The sequence below is a fragment of the Vidua macroura genome, chromosome 1 (assembly GCF_024509145.1).
Source record: "Vidua macroura isolate BioBank_ID:100142 chromosome 1, ASM2450914v1, whole genome shotgun sequence".
NCBI classification, from domain to species: domain Eukaryota; kingdom Metazoa; phylum Chordata; class Aves; order Passeriformes; family Viduidae; genus Vidua; species Vidua macroura.
In genome coordinates, this window is record NC_071571.1 from 20,317,119 (window position 1) to 20,338,092 (window position 20,974).

At 38.4% G+C, this 20,974-nt stretch overlaps 1 protein-coding gene across 1 annotated transcript in view; it reads right to left on the reverse strand.

The window, feature by feature from the left end:
- LOC128815331 (macrophage mannose receptor 1-like) overlaps positions 1 to 19,260 on the reverse strand; it is a 50,605-nt gene extending 31,345 nt beyond the window's left edge. Inside the window, exons 1-6 of the mRNA XM_053992001.1 lie at positions 19,126 to 19,260; positions 14,970 to 15,371; positions 13,260 to 13,433; positions 9,214 to 9,375; positions 6,073 to 6,186; positions 3,543 to 3,689 (exon numbers count right to left, since the gene is read on the reverse strand). Coding sequence (XP_053847976.1) covers positions 3,543 to 3,689; positions 6,073 to 6,186; positions 9,214 to 9,375; positions 13,260 to 13,433; positions 14,970 to 15,371; positions 19,126 to 19,186 — 1,060 coding nt within the window. The 5' untranslated portion in view covers positions 19,187 to 19,260. The remainder of the gene's footprint in view (positions 1 to 3,542; positions 3,690 to 6,072; positions 6,187 to 9,213; positions 9,376 to 13,259; positions 13,434 to 14,969; positions 15,372 to 19,125) is intronic.
- Positions 19,261 to 20,974: the final 1,714 nt, after the last annotated feature.

Here is a 20,974-nt window from a genome sequence, read left to right on the forward strand (position 1 = left end):
TGTATATATCAAAAGAAGGAGCAATGTGCTTGTTTAACAGTGTGATGTATCCTGTAGAAATGTTTAAATAGGCACCCAAACTCATGACCAGTCAGGCCCTTACTGCAGGCACATAGCTGTTTCAACTGGATGATACTGATGATCAATAGATACTTAGTGTCACAACACACATTTCTATTATAAACAGTATCTGCTCTTTCAGACCTGTGTCTAAAGTGCTAGCATGTTCTCACAAAGTTCTAGTAAACCTAAACTTTTTTCCCCAGGACAAGGGGCTCAATGTTTGGTCAGAGACATATCAAGTCTGCCAAAGGTGAGGAAAAGGTGAAATAGAGGGTGGGGGAACCCCAGGAAAACAAATTGAATGTACTGGTGATGTTGGGAGAAACAAGTGAACACAGAGGTGACAAACGCTGTTGTAGAAATTAATCTGATGCTTCAGACAGCCGCCTAATCCACCTTATACCTGGTCTCAGATCTGAGCATATGCATTTTACAGTGCTCTGCCATAAATCAGAGAACACTCACCATACCCTCTCTAAACTACAAACACTGCATAGAACAGAAATCAGCAGTTAAGACATAGCCACGGAGAGTCACAAAGGTATTTGTCTCAGTGAGTCCATGAGCATCTCTTTTTCAAGTGGATGCAGACTGTGACAATATTACTCACTAAACACTAAAGCAGCTATGGCAGAACAGAAAAACTTTTGCTTGTAGGCCCAGTAACAAGAGGGAACTTGTTGCAGGCCACAAAAAAAGACAAAAAAAATCTGTCAATGGTCTAGTTTCTTTGGTGTAAGTCTTATTGAGTTACATTGCTGGGGATTTCTTAGTACAAGAAACTCTTCAGTTCTTCATTTCAGCTACTCAGCAAAAATTAACTTCGTGCTTCCCCATTCTACTTTTAAAGAGACTACTAGACAACTCAAAGCCATCCAGTTTACTTTTTCCTCCTAATGGAAACAAGTACTACTCCCTGGACATCATTTCACTTAAACAAAAAAAGCAATGCAAATTGTCACAAATAAAAGATAAAAGATAATATTACATTAACATTCAAACAATATTATTCCAAATGTCAAGCTGATAAATTTATTGGCCTGTAATTGTAGAATAGTTATTCCTCAGAGAGCAAGTACTCTTGTGAAGCCGACTTTCTTGTAAGCTTGAATTTCTGAAGTCTGAAAAATCTCACACTGCTTGACTTGTGTGCCTAAAGGGGTGAAAGCACTAGCTGAAGTCAGTCTCATGATTTAGACATTCAAATTCCTCTCTTAGACCTATCCTATATGGCCTGATAAGACAGAGATACACAGCAATAACAGTAAGAGCATTTATTTTTCCTAACTGAATATTTAAAGAAACATTTGTAAACAGTACTTTAGGATCACCACACTTTGTTGGCTTGGGATGAAATCTACTTTGGCAGTCACTTCGTGAAGGTAGATAAACAGCCTTTCCTTTCAGTATTTTGAATTTGAAATTAATACATTTATATTAATATACTTTGTTGGGCTACAGAACAAATGTTCTGTAGTCCAAAGATACTTTTATGTACAACATGATGTGGCCCCCTGCTGGAAAAAAATATTTTGTTACAAGAAGCATAAAACAAAAACCCAAAACAATCCTGCAGATGCTTGCTTTGTGAAAATCCATCTGTAATGAAAACAAATAGTCTGTAAAGATTTTTCCCCACGTTGTTTTGAACACAAGCATGATTACATTCTGTTGTAAAATGTTCCTCTGTCTCACATACTGCTCTGTTAGACACAATTATAACTTCTAGTGTTAAAATTTCAAAGGCTTTTCTTTGTGTTTAGTGTCAGGTGAACAACTAAGTGCATGTATGAAGCTGCAATTAATTTATTTCTTAACTCGGGAAAACATAATCTGCCATGAGTTTTCCTTTACACCTTTAGAAGCTGAGGGCACCTAAAACCTTGCATGACTCCATGCTTACTCCTTTTATTACTTCCCCCTGTGGGACATTTTGGAAAATATTAAGTGAACTGCTGCCAATCTCTGGTTTATCTGTCACAGTGTTTACTCAGCAATTTCTGTTTAATTGAAAACTTTTTTCTCTTCCTTCAAATTGCTGGTAAACTGGAGGGTGGGGGTGGGGGTTAGGAACAAAAGCCAAATGCAAAAGAGACTAATGACCATTAGACACACACCTCCCTCCAAACAAAACCCCTGAATTTAAATATAAATAATATAGCAGCCAGTCTTAAACTGATAGTATATTTATAGGCATCAGTGTTTCAGAGCTGATGTATGAAATCTGAAAAGCTGAGCAGTAGCCAGCAAAACAACCTAAAACAACCTATATAAATTAAACTATATGGGTATCACCTGTATACAAATACTAACGAAACTTTACACCTTAAATTAAGAAATAATTTTAACATGCATTGAAATCCTTCTCAGCTAAGGCAATGAATGTACTTGATTTCAACACCAAATCACCAATTAAATTAATTAATATGTATTTCAATATCTAATTATCAGGACACTAGCTCATTCTTGTGGTTTTTTCTCTTAGCAACAAAGCAAAAAAAAATGAGGCAGAACTCTCTGTCCTACATGTTTTTAACAGGACTGATTCTATATTGGCAAAAGCAGAAAAATATTAAAAAGCATCAACTGTTTTTTAAGCCAAATATCAAACACTGATTTTCCAAAACACCTGCTTTGCAATTAGTGATACATATTATGAACTGGAAATCTAGTTCCAGTTTAGCCTTTTGCTTCTAAAGCCTATACAAAATAATATCAGTGGATTTAAGAGATACAGTTATGACATAGAAAAAGAAAGGAACCCAGAAAGAACAGGAAGAAGGAGTGATGAAACAAAGCAGTAAGTTACAAGATGTTTATAGTACACAGAGAGATAATTAGGAAAGAGGTCAAAATAAATCTTATCCCTCTTCTGTCTTTTTTAAGTATGTGAGGCAAGTTCCAGAGTTACGTTTCTTCTAAAAGTGTATGTACATATATAATTTAAATAACTTCATAAAGAATTATATATGCTTTAATATGTATACAAATACATATTTTTATATTTCTATATTTATAAGATGCATAGATACATTAAAAATATCTAATTCAAAAGAATTTTAAAACATTCTTCTATTCCACTATTGACTTGCACCAACTCATAACTAGTAAAAATTACAGGAAGAAGTGGATTAGTTTCATTGTGAACATGGGGCTTCAGACAATTACATCATTTTAAAAGCATTAAGTTCCTTTTTTATTATTTTATAATCAGAATCTGACAGTTCTGCTTGGTTTTGAAAAAGAGTTAAATTGCAAAATTGTGGTGTTCTCAAGAAGACTGAAGATTATTACACAGGAAGTAAGGAGGCCAGAGCAAAAAGGAAGTATACACTGTTTACTTTTAGAGGGAATCTTGGTCAAAGCACAGTCTACAGACTCCTTTGCTTGGTTTTACCACATGCAATAACACCTATTCCAGTTGCAGATAAAAAACATTGGTCATTAAGAATTTGTCGAGGGTTTATTACCAAACCTACCTTTAGGAATAATGAAAGATTCTAAAGTAGCATTTCCTCGTTTACAAATATAGCCAAGTTTCTTATCACATTCCCAGTTCTCCCACTTAGCACCTTTGCCAGGATTCAATGCACCACAGATTTTTCCAGGTTCTGGAGAAGGATGGCCTTAAAAAACAAAAAAACCAACAAAACAAAAAACTTCCACCACAAATCTCATCAACAACAGACTATAAGCACAACATGGTTACCCTCCCAACTCTTACATTCCCTTCTGGTTCACGCTTCAACCTTAAAATGCATTAACACACAGACAACTGTGGTACTTGACAGTCCTTTAGCCTGAAGGGGGAAGTTCATTCCCTTAAGAGATAATTTTTCCACAGCATCCACAAGTTGCAAATTCATAATTTAACAGCCTCTTTACATGTCCCAAGTCCTGGTAGAAGGTATTGCAGTGTATGTGTTTATTTTCTTTGGGATTTTTCCTTTTCTAAATGAAGAATGTCTAAGCTCCAGAGGACAGTCTTTAGGTAAAAAACCTGTTCCGTAAGCTAGTCAAATTCTGTACTCAGTATAAGAAAAATAATAAGTAATTATTTTGCTGATGTGGACTTCCTGTTCATTTGTCTAAACAACATGACAACATCAGAATATTTGTATATTTTTTGTTATAGTTGGTTAGCATTAACAGTAACAAAAACACCTAGAAGAAAAGTAGAACCTGTAGAACAGAAGAAATTTCAGCAATGAACCAGGTGAACTTTTCAAGACCTATGTAGCATTATTAAACTTATCATGTTTTTTCTTTAATTTCTGGCCATACGCCACTATACTACATAATGATCATTGGTACTACACATAACAAACACAACAGAACAATATTTTTAGAGTCCAAGATTGTTCACTGAAATTTTCTTATATTATTATGATTTCATTACTTTAGATTAAATATAGTCTTATATTTGCAGTCATGTTCTAACTTCTTCCCATAGGAGAAATAGATATGCTTACTTCAAAAATGCAATTTTAAATTGTTTCATTGCACAAAGAAGTTCAGCTATTGGCAGCTAGATCACCAAAATGTCTAAGCAAAATCCGTTTTGTTTAAACATTGATAACAGTTCCATTTTTTTAAAATTTATTTATTTAGGGCTAGTGAGATGGAAGAACATGAAGTTTTCACAAATTCCCTTAAAATGTGTTAATGGGAAAACAGAGAGTTCTTAAACATCCACTGTAATGGGGATGAGCAAGAGGAGGCTGAGCCAACATAAAGTCAAGAAGGAGATAGCACAAGTATAAAGCATGTTATGTGGACATAAGAGTAGAGTATTATCTTTGAATGAAATGAAGGAATGTAAGGAGTTAAGGATGAATGGAGTCCATTTTTGTTACATCAAAACCCATCTTAACTATTTAATTCTTTACAGTACAACTGAGAGCTGTCTGCAGTTCTAACAACCATAAACAGCTCCTCTTGCTGCTTTGGCTCCATCTCACAACTGTGTTTCCCCCATTCCTCCTTGCATGCAGATTCTCATCAGTGCACTCGGACGACAGACCTATAAATATCTCCACAGCAACTTGCAGTTCATCTGTTTGCCTGTGTGCTCACTCCACTGGAGAGCTATTTATAAAGTAGTTCAATTCATTCTTCAGAGCTTGCCTGCTCAAGAAGTTTGTCCACCTAAAATGTGCTTTTGGCCTTATCTACACAAGGAAGGCCCTGGATGATATACTGGAGCATGCACTTATAGTTACTGATGATTAAATGCTCAGTGAAGATAAAGAGCATTTACACTGCAGAACTTCAGACACCTGCTTTAAATTAGCCTCCAAAAGCTCCCTGAATAGCCAGTAGGAACAAGGCAAGGGTCCTGCAAAAAACCACTATTACACAGGCACTCTGAATAGTCAACTAGAGATGCAGCCCTTCACCATGTGCACAGATGGCACAGAAACTTTTTAATGATGGCACCAGAGTTCAACACTTCAGCCAGAGCTGTGGAGTAGCTGGGCTTTTGTCAAAGTAGTCTAGCCACAGATGTTTGGTTTGATATGTGTTACTGTTGAGGGTAGGTTAATCCCAAATGAAAATGAAAAGGTATTCTTGAAGCAAATAAAAAAATAGAACAAAAACAAATTGGAAAGGAATTTGAAGAAAAGGAAAAAGCAAAAAAAAAAAACCAAAAACAAAAACACCCCACCACTGATCATTCTAATCTCACAAATGAAAACTTTTACAACACTTCTTCTGTATTCAGAAATAAAATAAATTAGGAAGATATGCAAATGAAGCGTCAACAGATGACTTAAAACTTTCCTATGGATTTTGAACCTACCATTTCCATTATGAATAATAAATTAGGCCTGGGGCATATCTTTAGCATAAGGGCCATTACTCACAGTGTTCATAACCACAATCAGAATCTTTCAGCGTCAAAACAAGCTCAATAATTGCAGGAGAATAGAGTGCTAGAAAAGATATTTGTTACACAATGACCAAATTTTTGCCTCTTGACCTGAGTAGCAATGCATTTAACCTTACCTGGAACCCAGTTTAAGTACCGAAAAGGAGCACCACCAACCCATTGCCATCCACTGTTGAAATTCAAACTGTTGAGACCAAACCAGAGAGCTGAACTCAGTGTGCGAGTCAGACCTAGGTAACGGAGACAGAGAGAGACACTGGAAGTTCACAGCAAGAGAAAACACTCCTCAAAACTTGAGAGCTGAATTCTTGTTAAGCTTTCTCCTTTTTCCTAGTATAAGTTTTAACAATTTTTAGCATTCTAGTTAAGGTGGTTATGCTAAACCTGATAAACAGATCTTACATTGGTCAGTTTAGTTTTAGAGTTTTGACATATTTAGGTTTGGAGAATTTTATTACAACAGAAAACAAAAAGACTCTGCTACCATTGATAACAAACATGAAACTTGGTTTTTCAGAATTATAAAATATTAAATGGATAAAGTTGCAGAAAAAGTCACAAAACCAAAAATCAGCTTTCTAAAATGAAAGATACAGTTTCCCAGTGTGTATTTTCTCTTCCATAAAATTAACAAGTGTGAATTTTACAGTGTAAAAAACCTGTTCTCATTTATCAAAATACATTAAAATGCAATCATTGCAAACACCATCTTTTTAACAGAATATCTTGTGCATTTTTCAGACTGATCTGATTTCAGTTCTTTAGCCAATGTTAAGTCAGACTTCAAAAAAAAAAGAGTTCAAATTTATTCCTCTAGCTCTGAAAAGCACTTAGAAATATCATGCTTATATATGGCCCTGCTGAACATTATTCATAGTCAGTACTAATCAATTGTCTATCTCTGCCCTTAGTATAACACTTAGAAGCGCAGCTGGATGCCTGCTGATTTTTTTAATTTAAGTGTGTTTCTGCATAGTTCACAGAAAATCATTGTGCAATATGCATAATTTGTTTCTGTTTCTACTGATGACATCATGCCAAGATGTTGCAGTTTAGCTGCCTTTGACACCACAACGACGGGCAGCACCTGAAGCATGGCAAACTTAAAAGGAGAGGTAGTTGACTGGAAAGAACTGGAATCTCAGACCTGGTTTTTCACCAACACATTAACATGCCCTATTACTTCTCCTGGACAAACAATTTATGGTCAGGAGAACTGAGAGCTGAGCATGACACGAAATCCTAGTAGTGCCGGGGTAGCTGTGTAATGAAGAAATGATCTTCACCTATATTTAGCAGCCATATCTATCAGTTTGCAATTAAAACAGTATTGCAATAACTACATTCTGTGTCAGCACCAGTTTGCTCCCTTGAGCACTAATTTCAACAATCATTTTCTCACAGTCATTTAAAAAACAACCCATGTTTTGATCAAATCTTTAAATTGAAAACAGAAATTTAGACAGAACAAATTGTTCATAGCATTAAAAATACATTCCTCTAAAGTGGAGAAATATGGATTTGATTGATGGACTACTAGATGGATAAGAAATTGGCTGGATGTCTGCATCTAAAAAGCTACAGTCAATGGCTTAGACTCCAAATGGAAACCAGTAACAAGTGGTGTCCCTCTAGGGTCTGTATTGGGACCAATATTATCAATATCTACGTCAGTCACATAGGGGGATTGGGTGCACCCTCAGCAAGTTTGCAGATGACACCCAGCTGAGAGGTGCGTTTGGCTCACTTGAGGGAAGCAATGGCAACTAGAGGGCATCTGACTGGCTTGAGGAGTGAGCCCACGCCAGCCACATGAAGTTCAACAAGGCCAAGCAAAGGTCCTATCCATGGGTCATGAAAATTCACAATATCAATATGGACTAGGGGATGAATGGATTGAGAGAAGCATGGCAGAGAAGGACTTCACAGATGACAAGCTGGACATGACCTGGCCATGTGCACTCACAGCCCAGAAAGCCAAATGTGTCCTGGGCTGCCTCCAAAGCAGTGTGGCCTTCAGGACGAGGGAAGGGATTCTGACCCTCAACCCTTCTCTGGGGAGAATGCTCAGAGTGCTGCATTCAGCTGTGGGGTCCCCAGCACAGGAAAAGCATGGAGTAAGTCCAGAGGAGGCAAGAAAATTCATCAGAGGGCTGAAACATCCCTCCTGTGAAGAATGGCTGACAGAGCTGGGTTTGTTTAGCCTGGAGAGGAGAAGAGACCTTATCATGGCTTTTCAATAAATTAAAAGGACTTCTAAGAAATTTGGAGGAAGACTTTTTACCAGGGCTTGTAGTGACACGACAAGGGATAATAGTTTAAAAATGGAAGAGGGTAGATTTAGATTGGATATAATGAAGGCATTTTTTACAATGTTGATGGAACAGGTTGCCCTGAGAAATTGTTGATACTCATCATTGAAAGCGTTCAAGGTAAGGTTAGATGGTACTTTGAGCAATCTAGTCAAATCCATGATGTCAGATAACATGGCAGAGAAGCTAGAATAGATGATTTTTAAATGTTCCTTTCTACCCAAACCATTCTCTAATCCTCTTATTCTACAAATTTAGAGAGTACAACATATAGCTCATGGTATAGAATATTTTATCTTTCAACTGATGTACCATATTCAAAATATTCTCTAATCTATTTAATAGATGAATCAGTGAACTATTTCATGTTTGTACACAGGTTGAGAAGGTAAAAAAGAGGACTTTCTCAATGTAGAATATAAATATATTCAAGTAAAATTTAAGAATTTTCTCATAGGAGAAGCGAGGAAAATCTTTCCAAAAACATTGAAGGAGATTGAAACTAAAAGAGAATATTTATGAGTCCTTTTGTTTATTAGTTCTTTTTCTTTTCATATTTTAGGATATACTGAAGATACAATGGCTTTAGTGAAGTAGGCAAAACTGATGACTAATACACACTACAAGAAGAGTGCAATCTTGGTATCTATATCTTTAGTTTACAAACTACTTTGCATTTTTCTGCATTCCAACATTCATTCTTTATTGCCTGCATTACTTAATTGTTGTAATTTTTATGTCACTATTAGTTTATGGCAATATTTAATCATTATAAAATAAATATTATCTGTCCTATATTTTCAGATGAATCATTCAATATAACGATTTCAATTTACTAATTACCAGAATTGAACAAATATAATTTTCACGATGGAACATCCCATATTAGTGTCACTGTTGCAATAATACACTTTTTTAAGGCAATGATGGATAATATTAACCTACCTGTCAGGTATGTTTGTTCGTGTAACTCTGTGATGCTTAATAGCTCTGCCTTCTGCTGCTGACAACTTTTTCTTGCCTGATGCCATTTCAGAGCTGTCTCAGAGTTTATCTGGTACTGGACATTTGTTAAAGGGTCCGTGTTCCACAAATCATTACTAGTAACTATAGGGAGAAATGAAAATGCTGTAACTCATCATGAAGACATAGCCAGATAAAATATACCAAAAAATTGTATAGCAAAAGTCACAAAATGTCTGAGCACTGCTATAGACAAATGGTTTGAAAGGAAACCTGAGGTTCTCTAATGTAATAGTAGATCCAGGAGAGTAGACAGGGAATTAAACAAGGTCACCGTTTTCTCTGGTGCAAAAGAATCTGCTGTTTAAGGTAATCAATTGTAAGTGGCTAAAAATGTGCTAAAAGAGTTGATTTGTGAATGTGGAGAAAAAGGCTAAAAACTTCCAGGCTGATGCTAGCTAAGGTGTATATAAAGCTGACCTTTAAACCCCAAAATTTTAAACCCCAAATTTTTTTATTAATTTGGTTCACTATGTAGAGTGGCTATGGATTTTCTTACTGTGATTATGGTAATCAGACCCAAGTGCTGAATGCAAAGCTGACATGGTCAGCATCCATCTCACATTTCCCTGAAATTCCTGATTTCTTAAGCATGTGTCTGACATAGCATGACTTTCTCCTCTGCCACATAGCCTGATTACCTGAACTTGGCACTTTAAGGCAATGCCAGTGAACCTGAACCTTGAGTACCTGAACTTGGCACTTTAAGGCAATGCCAGTGAACCTGAACCTTGAGTACCTGAACTTGGCACTTTAAGGCAATGCCAGTGAAAGCATCATCCAAAAGAACCCAACATCAGAAGTTGCCCCAGAAGGTACCACACTCTTTACACTGCTGCAGTCTCTCCTGCCTCATCTCAATTGTTTCTCCACAAACAAGCAACAGAAAACAGTGTGATCTTGATCTGCCAAAAATGGAACCTATGTGAGTTCCCAGTACTGAGCTAAATATCACATAAAGGGAATAAAGTTGCATGACTAAAGCAGAACACAGCAGAGATCACTGCATGTCTGCCAACAAGGAGAAAACAACTGAATTCCTGAAGCCTTTATCAGCTTCTCAAGTTGCAATCTGAAAAAATTGAGAGAAAGAGGTCTTATCTAAATTCAGAGTGCTCAGAATACTTCAGTCTGCAAATAGAGGGAAACAGTACAATAAACAAAACTCAAAACAAAGCAGATACATGTTAAATACCAGGAGGTCACGTACCAGTTCCACGTTTTCCTGTATTAAATCTGATTATCTATAGGTAACAAAAAGTGCCTCTTTTCACATTATCTTTATTTTAAAAAGAAATCAAATATAACCTACTGTAATAATGACATTTCTGTAAAAATGAGAACTTTTATCTAATTATCATTATCCACAAATCAGCTTCTGTCAAAAATATTTTATAACTATCAGAATCAAAACTTCTTTGCTACATTATGTTCTAAAAGACCATAAATCCCTGTGCACAAGCTTGGGATAAAATTAATATTGAAAAAATAGTAAAATCTATAATTCAGTAAAGAAAACTAGCTCTGACTTGATAGTCAGGGGTTTATAAATCTTGTGCAATTATTACAGAGAAGAGGTAAACAAGTGTTGGGCATTCATCCAACCTTCCACCTCAGTTTCCCAGTCTCATAATTTATAGCTGAGTTCCATATGGTGCCCTCTTGTAGAATTTTGGCCTTTCATAAAAATCAAACTCATTTCTAAATCTTGGAAAATTTGCTTTTAAGACATTTAAGAGTTCAAATGTCTTTGCAGAGCAGGATTTTGGAAAAGCTATATGCTATTGTTTAAAGCTTAGTTGCCCAGAGAAACAAAAAGATGAAACACTTTCCTGGAATAATATATTTTAGCACCTAAACTAAATTAATGTTAAATCACACCTGTCCTCAGTACATATGTAGAAAATTAATAAAAATCTGAACTCTACCCCTACACAGATGAATTCAGCATGCATTTATTTTCTACAGGTTTTGTTTCTGTCCTAGTCACCTGTATTTTTATGCACTGCTTAGAAGGGTTTCTGAATCTTTCACTAAATATACTGCTCTTTCATCCATCAAGAGAGACCTCAAATGACTTTTTCCCACTGGAACAGAGCCATAGGTACACGTTAAGTCACTCTCCTGATGGTCTTACACTGTGCAACTTGTTTTCTTCCCCAACCCTTTCTTTGAAGTGCAGCATAGAGTTCAAAAAGACTTGCTGTAACCTATAAAGAAGCAGCACCTCCTAGGCTACTAAAAATTGTTTGCTGTAGCAACACTGCTCGGTTCCTTTCCTTGGGGTTTAAGCTTCTGCTGTTACTGTCTCAGCATCTCTTTCTAAATCACCAAATAAAGGGTCATAATCACAATTATGTCACCTCCACTGATAAAATTTCTCTACCTCCATTGATTACAATAACTGTCACAAGTACAGTCTCATGCCCTCTTCATTTTGGAGAACATCTGAGGTGGTTTTGGTCACAATGAGAAGTGACTGGGTCAGCCACAGACATTTCACTGAAGGTCCTGGCCCCAGTATGAGCAGCTGCAATAGTTTGCATCACATGTTTTCATGCTTGCACCCTTGGTCCATTTAAGAAGACAGTTTAGGAAACAACACTTTATTCTTAGTAAATAAACTTTAACACACACAGACTTAAACATTCTATTTTAAAGGTGTTGTTGAAGTTTATTAACTTATCACACCCTCATATCTCATTCATTTCTCTTTCATAGGGATGACTAAAACTTCTGCTACCATGGCCTGTCTCTCACTAAAATATATGACCCAAACTTGAATATTTTATAGCTAGTACTGAAGAATCAGGAAGGAAACATGCAGGCAGTCAGCATAAAGCAGCTTTTTCCACAAACAGTCACTGCCATCTGAATGGATTTCCTTGAATTATGCCAAAGAATTAAACAAAATTTTAATGATGCCTCCTATTTGTTGTACTCAAATAATACTAAGCAGGGAGTATTCTTAAGTCAACTTTGCATGTGCTTTATTAATGGGATTGATATTCCCAGCATGTTTTTATTGTCTTGAAAATTATACTGGCATAGGAGAAAAAAAAAAGTGCAGTTTTTATTTGCTGAAATACTGAATGCAACATTCATGGAAATCAGGCAAGGACACCAGTATTTTGTCATCAAACCAGTTAAGATCAACCCAAACAGTTTTCTTCACATCAAAAAAAAAAAGGTACATTTTTCACCTTAGCTCTGCTTGCAATCAGCTTGAGCTTTATAGTAAAACACAATAATAAAGAAGAAAGGAGGGAAAAGTGCTACTCTTCTCATCATGACAGAAGAAGCAGCTTGTAGACAAAATGTTTAGTACATATTTTACAGAGGTCCAGAGAAAATTCATTAAAATTTAAAAGAATTCAAATACATGCAGGCATAAATTACTCCCATTTACTTAAAGGAAGATCAACATTTCTAAATAAAGTTCTGCATTTTGATAATACTGCATTTTAAACACCAAGTATACTCAAACCAGGGACTTTAGAATACAAATACTTCTAATTGAGTTAAAAGACAGAACTGAAATACAGTACACAGATTTGGGAAACACTGGGATGTACTAAAGAGTTCATGAAAGCTCCTTCATGTCTAAAGGCAACTCATTCTCCAATGTAATTTTAATTTTCAATTAAACTGTATTCTAGCTTTCAGTTCCACTTCACAGATTTCTACTTTTTGACCTTTTATATATACTACTTATGCAAATATAAGCATCTAATTTACTTTCTATTTAAGTAAACTGTGTACGTAGAGATTCCAGAATACAATTAACATACTTTCATCCAAAAATAATTGGGCAATGTTTTTTATGCTGGGTCCTATATTTGGATATTTATGTTGCTCTTAAAAGGAAAGCAGGCTAAACAGAGACATTTCAAACTGTAAAGCACATGTTATGGACATATTTCCAGGCAGCTGAGTAACAGCACATTTTGTGAATGTAAAAAGCTTACATTTCATTGGGCAAAATCCATACTTCCTGTCAACATCATAGTCCGAAGTGGTTCCACACCAGAACCAGCCATCTGATCTGCCAGCATCTGTGCAGTCAGCATACCATTTACCACCAAACTTAAAAGGAAATACACAAGGGGCTCCATTGTCATTTCCTTTCACTGTGTAGGTATCTAAGGAGACACAACAATGCAAAAATGTATAAAAATTAATAAGCATGGGATATATAGGAGTTCATCTTTATGATCCTATTAAAAATATTATAGCAAGGAAAGCTTGCCAGCTTAAAATACAACTGTACTAGAATTAGAACATTGATCATTTTACTCTAGGTCTAAGCTGATACCCACATTCACAGTGAGACAAATTTTTGTTGCTAGGGGAGATGACAACAGACCACAACTGACTGAGCTAATACAAGAACATACCCATGCTAAATTTCCCATGCATAACAATCAAAAGTATAAAACACACACCATGTTATGCCATTTGTTAAAGCAAAAAAGACTGTTGAGTGTTCTGTCAATAACCCAGTCAACTGCTGATCATTTTGGACATAGAAGAGCATGTCCATGTAAACTTGAAAGATATATGCCATAAAGTGACTCCAATACATTATGCCCAAATAAATTTTATATTTGCATCTAAAGATACTTTTTGTTTTATCAGAAACCTGACTCAAGGGAACTTATGAAAGTAACTAAAGCAGCTTTCTGTGTGTGCACATGTAATGTACATTCAGTGATGGAAGGACATACAGGGGAACTGGACTTAACAAGGATTTTTGGTGAGGTGACATACCAGGGTCATTGTCTCACAGAGCTGCTAGAAAACAGAGGAGGAAGGAATAGCAGGACATTATTACATCTCTCCCCTGCCTTCTTTCACATCATTTGCTTTGCTAGGGTTCTTCTATTCTGGCTTCTGGACAAGGACTAGTACTGCAATCAGCCATAGTGTAAACCACAGAAACTGCATCCATACCTCCCTCTGTGACCATTTCTGTTTATCAAAGAATACTAAATGGGAAGTCAAATGCTTTTCCAGATACTTATCAGGAATATATATAGAGATGAATGAATATTTATAAAGATGTATTATGCATAACTTTTTCAAATTTAACTATTTAAAAGATCTTATTCAAATTTAACAATTTAAACTATCTTATTTCTTTGTCGAACATTTTAGCACCAACTCTGAGACTCCCTTCAAACACCTAGGAAGATATCTGCAATACAGTGGAAATAAAGATATCAAGAGTGAACTAATATCTTAATGCCAGTCAATATTTGCACCCCAAGGGAAAAAAATATAATCAACAGACTGGACACTTGCACTACATCTTTCTGTACACATGTAGTAAATAGTAAAAGCTATCATCAACTGCTGTGTAATAGTTATACACATCTTTTGAATAACCACAGAATTTTTTATTCTCTCTAAATGAATCGCTACCATGCATGGTTAATCATCTATCAGCATTTTGACAAGTTTGACAAAAAACAAACTGAACTACTCTAAAAACAAAAAAAGCGCATCCACTCAAGTATTATATTATATATCCACTTAAGTATTGTTAATTTCACCTGAATTCACACTCACTGATCATTAATAAGATTAAGGAAATTCTTCTACACATATAAAATATTTTAATTATCTACACCTAAACATGAGTTTGAAAATACAGAAATTAATTTATAGAACTTTACCTTCATAGCCTCGAGAACACAGATCGTCTGTGGTTCCATAGACTTTCCACCTACTCCATAAACCAGATCCCTTGTACAGCATAATATTCCTTTCCTGTTTGTTTCCATAGTTGAAAAACAAATCTTCCCCTTGGATTGCAAAGAGAGTCTCATTTCTGCATTCCCATCGCTGAAGTTCACTAGCCTTGTCACAAGGATACAGAGTGATCGGAACCCAGTCTTTCTTCGAAGGCACTCCCAAGCACAATTTGAATGCTATGCTCATAAGCTGGTGATCTGAGACCCACCTGAATTTTTGTGACTCATTTTCTTGAACACAAGGAGCAGTAGTCACTGAATTAGAACTTAGAGCCAGTACACAGCGCTTGTGATCTTCATTATATATTAAGAAGATGCTAGTATCTGTAAGGAAAAAAACACTGGAATTATTTGGTTTGAAGTAACCTTACTTGCTATCTAAATGAAATATGAATCTGGACACTCCTCTTGGTGTGAAAATCTCATCATCTGTTTAGCAAAAGAAGGTGTGGACTTCACCTGTTGAAGTGGCTGTAGGATGCAACTAGTTCAGATGTGAGGACATTTCAACTGTTTTGTGTCAGTGAAAGCATCTACACACAAAAGTACAAGGTAGCAGAGGTGTAGACCTAGTGTCTCCTGTAGGTTTAAAGCATGGGTTAAACTGAAGAGAGAAAACACACTCATGGTGTTAATCCAAGCTGCACCCATGGGAATTACTGCAATGAGGGAGCATGGACACTCTAGAGAGCAGATCCTGACACTGAGCTCTTCAGCAGCACTGGCTCCTAGGCGTGGGGAGATGACAACAGTCACTAAGTTCTTCAGGCTCCATTTCCTCACAGCAGGGAGCTCTGTTCTCAAAAGCCCAGCTAAAATCTTTAAAGTATTAACTGAGGAGAAGGATATGTTTTTAAGCTTTATACTCAAGCTTCTTGTAGAACATATTTATTTTTCAATTCAGTCATCAGTGACTTCTTTCTTGTATCTCTCCATCATGAATGAAATACCAACAGCAGTGGGATTTGCCATCACCAGTTATGCGTCTTCATGACTTATGAAAATATACAAACTCTTCATAGCTTCCCAGGTTATTTCTCCCTCTTACTAAACAGTGCCTCATAGCATGCATTTTCACGTATTCGAGGGTGATTTCAAAATTGTAACTGCTTGAAAAGCTTTAACATCTTTTGCACTTGGATGTGCTACGAGTGTAACATTTCTGAGCCAGTCCTGCTGAAAGACAGAACATTTCTCCTCTCTGATCCACCTGAGATACATTTTAGCACAGTATCTTTATCACGCTCTTTCACATAAGGTAACAGGATGCACAACATTTTAAAGCTGTATTTTAACTGGGGTATGAGATAGGAAGGAGAAATATTAATTTATGTGACTCTGGGGATTGAAGCTATTTAAAATACTATTTATTTTAGTGTATGATTACCAAATTAAACAAATTCTATAATGGAGAAATAGTTAAGGGGAAAACAGGTTAATCACAGAAAGTCTTCCCTTCTCTGCTGAGGCTTTAATGTGGAAATTATCACATTTTTCTGCAGAAGAACAATCTGGGAACAAATAACCTCTCTCTCAGAGAAAGAGCTGACCTAGACGTATCTCATCCATAGTTCAGCTTCCTTCTCTTGTCCTTTGGCTTCCAGCTCACTGGGAAGTAATGTAAAACTGATGAGCACTGGAGGCAGAAATTGTTGTCTTTTGCCAATCTGTTTTGCTCACAGACAATACAAGGAAATGTATAATTATCACTGCTGGTGACAACTTCTTTTTATTCTGCTTTTCTACTAGCATTTAGCACAATGTTATTGTAAACTAATATATGCAGTGCTTGCAACTCTCCTTTTCCTGAAATCATGTTTAAAGTTTCTGGATAAAAGAGATGTCAAACATGTGTATAAAACACTACCTGATTTTTCAAACTGCTAAAATTGTATCTGTGGCCTAAAATAACAGTCCTTATTTTCTTGTTCTTGTGGTGTTAAAGAGAAGATGCTATTCACATGAAAAAATTATCCCTAAGTAAAAAGCCTGGATTGCTGCATCTAAGTGTGAGAGGGTGCAGAGTTTTGGCTTCAGAAATGAAGTTAAAGAGCTGAACAAAGCAGTCTGGCCAGTGGGGATGGAGAGGGAGACAAAACTTAGGCTCTCTACAATTCCAACAGTGCCTTTACAAAGCATTAGAAGGGTGTAAACCCAACACACCTGCTTATACAAGGGCATATTCCCAATGCAGGGAGTAGTACATATGCAAGCACCTAAAAGGCCAACACAGCCAAGGAGGCATCGAAAATAAGCTGACACCAAAACAGGAGAATGGAACAAGAGGTAGCAGGATGCTGGAGCAACTGTGACTGAGGCTGTAATTGCAGGATTTCCTTTCCCTCAGTGGTGCTCCTCTCTAGTCCATGGCCATCCAGCAGACTCGTAACTTAGTGCTGTATTGCTCAAGTTTACAGCTTTATTTCTGTTTATTTTGCCATCTTGCTCACTGAAGGGGATTCCCATATAACAGTATCTGTGTGAGTAATTAGATAGTCTAGAAGAAACAAGCCAGGTATTTGTGCAGCATTTCCTCTGCCCTGCCAAGTCCTCTCTGTAAACACTTGATACCACTCTTGCCAACATGACAAGCTGTATCTGTAAAATGGGCTGAGCAGAATCACACATAGCACCATTAGCTGTGTTTCACTGTTCTGCAGCAACATTTGTTATAGAGCTCTGTAACAGGTGCAGCTCTTCACTACAGATGAACCGTGGGTGGAACACTTTAAGGTCCACCACGGTGTGCTCATGAATACCACAATGTTAGTACTTTGAATTAAACCTATTTCTAACAGTAATTCATATTTTGAAACATACTCCTGGAAAGAAGGTCTTTAAAATGCATAAGAACATGCCAGGCTTAGGAAACAACTTCACCATTACCAGTGCACAACCAACCATTCAAGGAGATCTAGCATCTTTTCCCTCAAATGTCCCAACCAGATCCCAAAAGAATTTTTCTCACAGGCTTTCATTTTTCTTTACTCACCACACTGTGACTATTTGCCTATCTGTCTCTGGCCCCAAGTTGTATCTTAAGAATTGTGGCAAGCACTGCAGAATCTCACTCGTTTCCACAGTAGAGATTTCCAGAATGCCAAACTGACTTCACACTCTGCAGCATTTCCAAACCATCACAGACTACGTGAGAGTAAAAAAGGAAGTAATTTGTGAAGCCAGTGAAGTACTATCAGTGTTAAACACTAATGGAGAGCACCAGAAGAACAGACGGACCCAAAGCCAGAAGCAAAAGAGGAGAGAGCAAGGAGGCAGATGCAGGTAGGACGATTGTCTTCTCTACACAGGCTTTTGCCTACCAGATGGCCTAAACTGATTGCTGCTAGTTACACAAAGGAAGAATGGTTACAAGGCAGAGCTACAAAGATTTGCATCGCTAGATCTCAATCTAGAAAGTAGAGGACACTGAAAGGTTTTCAGAAAGGGCAGGTGCAAAACTTTCACTGAAAAGTAGCTGTGAACTGGAAATCATGGCAAATCTCAGAGTAAACGGGTACAAACTCCAGCTATCACCAAGCAACACAATTTCCCCCTGTTCTCTCACCTCTATCTATCCCAGCACCTCAGCTACCCTAATATTCCCCTATGAAAGCCATCTGTCAAAAGCAGGGCCCATCCAAGAGGGCTGGAGGACAGGCAAAGCCCCAGTACCGGGCAGAGCCCCAGTACCGGGCAGTTCTGCAAACCTCTGCGGTGAGCAGGTCTGTGAGAGAAAGCTGGGTGATGCTATTAAATCTATCAGGGACTGATCGGAACGGTGGGGGAAACTGAGGCAGCGCCGGTGACAGCCCTGTTCGGCGTCCACAGCGCCATGGGCATCCAAAAGTCCGCCCCGCCGGGCACCTCTGGATGCGGGCGAGGAAGGGGTCCCCAGGGGAGGCCGCCTCCATCAGCCGCCCGCCCGCCGCAGAGAGGCTTAAAATGGTCATGGGCTTCACCTGCGCGGACGCTCCATCCCCAAGCCCGCCGCAAGCCCCAGGTCAGGTTCGGCTCTGTGCCCGCTGTGGCCCCTCGTTTTTCGGCTCGCCTGGCCCGCACAGCCCCTGCGGGCACTTACCCAGCAGCGGAAAAGCCCGCGGGAGAAGTCCGAGGAGCAGCAGGAGCAGGGAGGGAGCCATCGCCGCGGCTCCGCCCGTGGCGCCCCGCGGCTGAGAGGAGAGGGCGTCCCGCCGGGCAGGTCCGCCGCACTTGTGAAGGGCTGGTGGATCAGGGGAAAACTCTGGGCTCCAAATGATAAGGAAATATCCTGTCACATGGGGCGTTTTGAAATAACAGGAATTCGCTGTTCAAACTTTGCTTTCCTAAGCTGATTTTTTTCCCTTAGCGGAGGAAAGAGCCTCCTTCCAGGCATGTGCAGGTGATAAAGCGGTGATAGCTGAGAGGACCGCTGCTTTTTTTTGTTGTTGCCGTCGTGTGTGGTGTTTGTTGTTTGTTGTTTTTTTTTTTTTTTCTTTTATCCCCTTTGCCACTCTGACAGCGTTGCATCTGGGTCAGTGGTTTGTCTTCCAAGACAATTAGCCAGCCCCGCTCGGAGGGAGAAGGATATCCCTCTCCTTTTCTTCTGGGGTAAGGAAAGGAGAAGGATAAGGGGTAAGAAGCTCAAGTCTCAAAGAAAACCCCTGCTGGAACGCCTGGGTTGCTCCTCAGATGGAGGACTGCAGGAGGAGCAGAGACCTACTTTTGGGAGCCCGGGATCTGGGCTGCGCCCCCGTCCCCATCACTCCTCCCCCGGGCGCCACTCCCGCCGGGAGCGGGGCGCGGCCGGGGCTCTGGGCTGCCAAAGGGGGGACGAAGGGGACGAGGAGGCTTAAGGACCGGAAGAGGCATTTTCTGAAGTCCAATAAATGAACTTCAGCCGATTTGTTTGTTTGTTTATTTATTCTACCGACAGTGATGGCACTATCTGCTGTTAGCAGGACTCAAATCTTGCTCGTGAATCAATGTGGGAAAGACAAAATCTTACCTGCTAGCTGGGTTTCGCAAGCTGAAGCACCTGCCTGGAATTAAATGATCTTTCTGAAAAGGTGCCTTTAGAGCACAGTCCGCCTTGGTGATTTTACAGCTTCTTGCTGTGCTGGATACAGAGCAGCATGCTATTTCTTTGAGATCACCACCAATATACAGTCTGAAGAGTCCTAAATGGATTGAAAACATCAGTCTTACTGTTGTTTTACATAGAGAGGCTTTTGTAACATATGGGGCTTACTGGGTGTTTTGATGGGGCATAGATGAGGCTCAGGGAGCACCTTACTGCTCTCTACAACTCCTGGAAAGAAGGGCTTAGTGCGGTGGAGGTTGGTCTCTTCTCCCAGGTGACAAGTGACAGGACAAGAGGAAATGACCTGAAGATGAACCAGGGGAGGTTTTGACCGGACATTAGGAAAATATTGTTTACTGAGAGAGTGGTCAAACACTGCAACAGGCTGTCCAGGAAAATGGTGAATAACCATCCCTGGAAGTGTTTAAAATGTGGAGATGTGCTGCTTAGAGGCATGATCTATTGGTGGGCTTGGAAGAGCTGGATTAATGTTTGGACTTGATGATCTTAGAGGTCATTTCCAACCTTAAAAATTCTATGATTCTGTGAACCTGTAAGGCATCAAACCTACCACATGTATAAAGCCTGTTGTGCAGCAGGCTGTACCCCTGTGGTGTCATGCACTTGGAAAACTTTGATAAGTATTAAAAAATCATCCAAATCCTCCTTGATGGAAGTTCTGGGTGGGAAAGTACAGCACATCCAGGGAAACACCAATATGAGATTAGTGTGGAAAGAGGCAGAGCAGAGTAAGGTATTTTGACATTATTATAAGAGGAGAAGAAACAGTGGAGATAAAAAACAAGCTTATTTGAAGTCAATGAAACTCCTGTTAACATTGGAAAGGATTCCAGCCAGGCATTTCAGC